Source organism: Rhinolophus sinicus, chromosome 14, assembly GCF_057876585.1.
Source record: "Rhinolophus sinicus isolate RSI-liver-muscle chromosome 14, RSI-T2T, whole genome shotgun sequence".
NCBI classification, from domain to species: Eukaryota; Metazoa; Chordata; class Mammalia; order Chiroptera; family Rhinolophidae; genus Rhinolophus; species Rhinolophus sinicus.
The window spans coordinates 153,582,340-153,588,339 of record NC_142514.1 but is presented as its reverse complement, the minus strand read 5'-3'; the positions used below and the strand labels follow the sequence as shown (position 1 = coordinate 153,588,339).

Sequence of the window (6,000 nt, the reverse complement as noted above, 5' to 3'; positions counted from 1 at the left end):
TTAGGACTTCAACATATACGTTTTTGGGGGGAGTCGGGGCACAATTCAGTCCATCCACTGCCTCTTCCACAGCTGGCTTCCACGGAGTTCAGCGGCATTCTACCTCCTGCCCCGTGTGGTCTGTGAGTTTTCAAACACCCAGCTGCCTTCCCAGGGAGTTCAACTGCAACCCTGGGCAGTTTCCTGTTGACTTTCGTGGGCACTTCACGGGGGAGTTCTTGTTTGTCAGCTCTGGCTTCTGACACCCAATAAACTATCAGCCCTCCGGTGGGCTATAGACTTCCCGACAAGGTCTGATCTCAGCCTTGTGTACTCTTTAACCGTTAGCCGTTAATCACATCACCAGTTAATCCTTTCATTAAAATTTCCTTTTCCAAATTAATAACTGCTTTCTGCCTTCTGACTGGACCTTGAGACAAAAGGGGTCTTCTCTAGCCTGCTCTCTCTTCCACACTTACAAAATTTTGAGCTAGTTAACATGCAGAAGCTGTGAGGAAATATTCACAAGGAAAGTGGCATTATATCTTCATTCAGGCGTGAGATAAGGCAATGAAAATAGAGTGGAAGAAACTGTTGGGAGGCAATTCTTAGACAGCATGGACAGAAATTGGTTAATAATTGGACTTGTAGGTGTTGCTCAGAAATGGAGAGAATATCAAGGTGGCAGTAGCTGGAGCAGGATCCCGTGGTCCAGTCCTTCAATGGCTGTATCCCTTTCCCCACAGACTGAGACCACTGAGGAACTTATTCTTAAGGGGGTTAAGACCTGGGGACAGAGAAGGCGACGGGACACAACTGACAAGGATTGAAGATGCCTGGACATGGAAGGGCCTTGAAATAGCAACTTTGTAACCAGGGGGGCCGAAGAGGAGCCTGGGTCTGATAAGGGGAAGACTTGTTGCAATGTGTCTACCCTGTGTGACGCTGTATTGTGTCCCCTATACCTAAACACACAGGCACACGCTTGGCCTTCCCATGGGTGTTCACCCATCACCCCTTCGTATCAAACAGGCAGTCCTTATAGCAAACAGCACACATGTCCAACATTCAATTTCTTAAGCTTTTATTAGACACCTATTATGTGCCCACTATCAGCTTCTGAGGACAAAAATCTTAGTAACTCAGTGTCCCTGTCCTTAGGGGCGCACAGCCCTGCTTCCTGAAAGCAGAGTGAGGAGGGAACTCAGTACTTGTCGGGCAGGCCGTCAGGTCTGAAGTGATTGGGGTCTTTGCCACTCCGGCCCCATTCGTTGGCAAACTGGTCAGCCTTCGAGTCTTCCTCTCCGTAGCCACTGTCTCCATGCTTAAAAAAGTCAGTGACTCTCTGAGAATCCTCTCTGAGATTGCTGTAATGGAGGAGGGCAAGTAGGAGATGACTCAGGGCTGATTTGCAGCAGCCCCACCTCCCACTCTCTCCTTTTCCTAGGGATGACTCTGTGAAGAACTAGGAACGAGGGGCTAAACACTGACCCTGCCCGGGCACAGCCCGCTCAGCCCCAGCTGACACCCCGCGGCTTGGTGGACAGCACCCATAGGGCAGGGGAGGAATCAGTCTTTGGCTCTACTCAGTCCTTGGCTCTCTTTTTGGGGACAGGCCCACACATGTTTACAAGCCATACTGTGGCTTGCTGGCAGCCCAGGCCCGGTACTGGGCATGGATGGAGGAGCCCACTGGCCCTACAGGGTCCTTCTCTAGGATACCACCTTGGATAAGTGCCTTAGGGATCCTCCTGATTCCTATGTTCACCCATCCCTGCATCCCCAGGAGCCCCTGTTACCTGAGCTTTTCAGCAGCCCAGACGCCCCCAGGTCCCCTTTGTGCAGCGTCAAAGTTCCCGCGGGCATGGAAGTATTTGTCTGCACCTATGTAATTGGCTTCTATCATGTCAGAGTATGCTCTCCACATGTCCCAAGCCCCTGGGAAGGAAAGGACATGGCCAAGAGATATCAGGTGAAACAGAAAACCGTGACACCTCTTAGTGAAGATCAAGGAATGACAAATCTGCCATTGACTCAGTTTCGGCCTGTGGTCACAGCACCCTGGACACCATAGGGAGAGAAGAACATTCCTTGATCCTAGCTGGCTCCTCCAGCTGACTCTAATGAGTGACATTTACACGAGGGCATAGCTGTGTTGTACCTGGTTGTCTGATGCCTGTGATATGGGCTCCATCTCACTTAGGCTCTGACATATGGATAAAGGAGAGAAGGGAGGAATCGTTATGGAGCAGGATTCCTCAACGTCAGCAGTCTTGACCTCAGGGCCAGATATTCCTTTATTGTTCAGGGCGGTCCTGAGCCCTGTGGGGTGTTCAGCAGCATCTCTGACTCTGTCCCCTTGGTGCAGGCAGTATATTCCTGCAGTGTGTATTTCCAGACATTGCTATAAGTGCCTGGGGCACAAAATAGCCCAGGATCGAGAACCTCTGTTATGCAAAGAAGCCACACGTGATAGTATTCAGGGACCTTGGTGAGTGAGGTGGTTACAGAGGTGGATCCGTAGATGAACTACACACATGTAGCACTTCTGCCTTGAAGCCTAAGACATGTAGGTCTTCTTGCAGACACAACGCCTATAATTGTGACTCAGGTCCCTCCGAGTGTTGAGGGCAAAAATGGCATCCTGAAACTGTCTACATAGACTGATGATGTGGGTTGCTTGAGGAAGCAAGTGCTAGAGGTGTGGCCCTTTCTCTCAGCCGTGGCTGCACTTTCTAATCACCTGGGAAGATTTTGGAACCTCTCATGTGTGTGGGGGCTCTGACTTTCTCATGTATATGGGGGTCCATACAAACATATATATAAAATTTGGTTGCTTTTTCTTGCTGAAAAAAAAAAAAAAATTTGATAACCACCTGGGAAGATTGTCAAAGTGCAATGCCATGTCACACCTTAGGCCAATTACCTCAGACTCTCTGGGGTGGGTCAAAAGCATCAATTTTCAAATGCTGTTCAGGTGATTCCAACGTAACTGAGATTGATAACCGTAGCTGAGCTTTAGGAAGTGGTACTCAGACATATCCACTTGCCAAGAGCTGTGACCTCATGCACAGCTGGGTTCAAACTCTGCTCTGCCACCTGCTGACTGGCAGTTCGTCCCTGCACTATGCACTCAGCTGCTCTAAGCTTCTAAGTTGGGAAAGATGCCGGCCTCATCAAGGTATTTCACAGTTAAAGGGGGGGACCAACTGTCCCACTTGCCCTGAATTGTCCCTGTCTGCCTAGAACCCTCCCAGTTAGCCCTGGAAGTCTCATGGGAAACTCCTCAGACCTGGGCCAACCAGGATAGGCATCACCCTAAATTGCAGGGAAGTGCTGAGCTTCTACTAGAGGTTTGATAGATGTTACTAGTTCCTGTTTTTGTTTTAAAAGGCCAGGAAAGGGGAGAAACAGACTCAACCAGGGACAGTTCACTGACTATAGGAAGTGCCAGGTAGAGCTAAGCTGAGGGCTCTCTAGAGGATCCAATTAGGAAATGGAAGGAAGAGAGGGAGGGAAGGGGGGAAAGTGGGAGGGACTAAGGGAGGCAGGGAGAAAGGAATCTATAAGGGAAGAGAGAGGGAGAGCGGAGGAGGAGGAGAAAAGCTAGCTCTAATCATATTTCATGCTTCATGCTATTTGGTCTGGGAGAAATTTGTTACTATTTCAATACTTATTTTGTGTCTACTAGTCAACCTTACCTTTCAGCTGGGAATGATGATTGTTCTTTTTCTAGAAACAAACCCTGTGTTTTTTATTGTGTTTGATGACAAGCTCCCCAAACACCAGGCGCATTCTACCACTAGGGCAACAAAATCTAAGACAGAAGCCCCAACCCCTAAGGGTGCTCAGGGTGAATCCTAGAGGCCACGTATGTCATCCCCCCTCCATCGACCTTACCTTGAGCAGCCTCTCCCATGAACGAAAACCAGCTCTGGCTGCTGACTCCCAGGACCAGGGAGCAGAAAACGAGGCCTGTGAAAAGCTTCATGGTGCTAAAAGGAAAGGAGAGGGTCAGGGAGACACAGACTAGACTGGCACACCCCCTTTTGGGATTCTTATGTCAAAAAGAGCCTGGTTGTTCCTTCCATTTGTTCTCGTTACACGTTAGCTGTCCATCTAGGAATCACTGCAGTAGGACCTCACTCAGAGCCGTCAGCCCAGAGCCCAAGATGGTCTAACAGGTCACCAAGGTGGCACTGATGGAGGAAGACATCAGTTAGGACCAAACAGACCCTTCCTAAAGCAGGCTGTAATGAATCAAGAAGCATTCACTCTGCGCCACCCTGCCAGTACAGACCTCATAACAGGACAAACACAAAACAGAATAATTATTCTTTAAAAAAATTACAATCCTGTGGGGAAAGAGAGAACAAAGTGAGTTTTTTAAAACCGATCACTCCTTAGGTTAGTCCCTCACCTGATTTCCGGTAGAGCAGAGCTGCTGGTCCCTGCCTGCTAGAGCAAGGTGCCTGGTATTTATACTAAGCCTTTCCTGTTGGGCTCATGGGGAGGGAAGAAAAGCTAGACTTGGCACCTGGGAAAAGTCCCTCCAGGTCATTTCCCCTAAAAAATTACAAAGGAAAGCTTACTGGACACCAGCTGTTACCTTCATCCACGGGTCATTTCCCCATTGTGCAACTCTGAGAAAACAAGGTTGTCATGCGGGGTGTCAGCTCCCGCTCCCCACATAAGAACACAGGATATGGTGAGGCCAAAAAGGAGCACCCATGGAGCCATAGGTAGGGGAGTGATACCACTATACTCTCGCTGGCGGCTGGGTTGGAGACACAGGAAACAGGAGCCACACAATTCTCAACCCTCACTGCCCTGCTTGCAGGCTCAGCCACCACCTTCTTGCTAGCCCCCAATTTCTGCTAACATAGCCACAGCAGTTATATTAGTGGCCAGTGGCTCACTGGTTACAGCTGCCGGCCAACTAGCTACAGCTGATGGCCATCCAATTATAGTTGATGGCCATTTACTACCTGAGCCAGCACCTTTCCACGTGAGGCCAAGAGCCTGGAAACTGCTCTTTGGGGCTCTGTCCCCACAAAGGTACACTTGTCCTACCTGGGCAGCCACAGGTCTGGATGGCTCTGCTCTCAGAGATGGAGGTGTGGAGTCAGGGCTCAGTGGGCTTTGGAGAGGAAGGCTGTGGAGCACCGGTTTGGCATCTGGGCTGCTGGAAGGTGTGCGTGGTTACAGGACGACTCCTCCATTCAGGACCTTGCTGTGGGGACAGAGCCCCAGAAAGTAGTTTACAGGCTCTCGGCCTCACGTGGAGGAGTGCTGGCTCGGGTAGTAGATGGCCGTCAGCTGTGGCTGATTGGCCGTCAGCTGTAGCCAGTTAGCCAATTAGCCGCTAATATAACTGCTGCGGCTACGGAGGAGAGTGGAGGAGAGTGAAAGAGAGTCATCGGTAGGTTGCAGACAAAAGGGACAGCAGGTCGCACGTCCAGTGAACCCAGCCTCCAGTGAGACCATAGTGGTATGACTCCCCTACCTATGGCTCCGTGGGTGCTCCTTTTTGGCCTCACCATATCCTGCGTTCTTGTATGGGGAGCGGGAGCAGAGACCCCGCAGGCTTCCCCGCACGACACTTGCCTTTCTAGTCATTTCCTCAAGATGGTTTCTGCTGGACCAGATGGCAGATGTGTCAGAAATGAAATCCCTTTGAGTGCATGTGTAAAGCCCAGAGCTTCGAAAGTGACAGGCTAGCCCATCAAATCTCATGGGTGCCCTGAAGCCTCTTCCCACCACTCTGTCTGCATATGCTAAGCTTTCTGCTCCAAGGTACAGGAAGGCCCCACTCAGCTGGCTCAGCCAGTGAGGAAGTGTGTTCTCTAATCTGGCTCCTTATATTATGACTGGAACTTAGCATGGGGACCGGTGGCTACTAGACTTATTATAGTGATCACATCATAAGGTATATAGGTACAACACCATAAGGTACAACAAATCACTATGTTGTACACGTGAAACTAATATAGTATTATATGTCAACTAAACTTTAATAAA

The 6,000-nt window shown here is 49.8% G+C and overlaps 1 protein-coding gene across 1 annotated transcript; it reads right to left on the bottom strand.

Annotated features, from left to right (window-relative positions):
* Positions 1–1,046: 1,046 nt before the first annotated feature.
* Positions 1,047–4,460, bottom strand: SAA1 (serum amyloid A1). The gene is made up of 4 exons (XM_074336103.2): positions 4,400–4,460; positions 3,880–3,974; positions 1,779–1,917; positions 1,047–1,346 (listed from the first exon to the last, which is right to left on the bottom strand). The coding sequence occupies exons 2-4, from the start codon at positions 3,968–3,970 to the stop codon at positions 1,184–1,186; spliced, it is 393 nt and encodes a 130-aa protein (XP_074192204.2). The 5' UTR covers positions 3,971–3,974; positions 4,400–4,460; the 3' UTR covers positions 1,047–1,183.
* Between the last annotated feature and the right edge of the window lie 1,540 nt (positions 4,461–6,000).

Bases quoted from the DNA above. Each gene is read 5' to 3' on its own strand.
- SAA1 (XM_074336103.2), bottom strand. From the start codon at position 3,970: ATGAAGCTTTTCACAGGCCTCGTTTTCTGCTCCCTGGTCCTGGGAGTC. The intron at 1,918-3,879 runs GTAAGGTCGATG...TTTCCTTCCCAG, and splicing joins CATGGGAGAGGCTGCTCAAG to GGGCTTGGGACATGTGGAGA. The intron at 1,347-1,778 runs GTAACAGGGGCT...CCTCCATTACAG, and splicing joins TGGGCTGCTGAAAAGCTCAG to CAATCTCAGAGAGGATTCTC.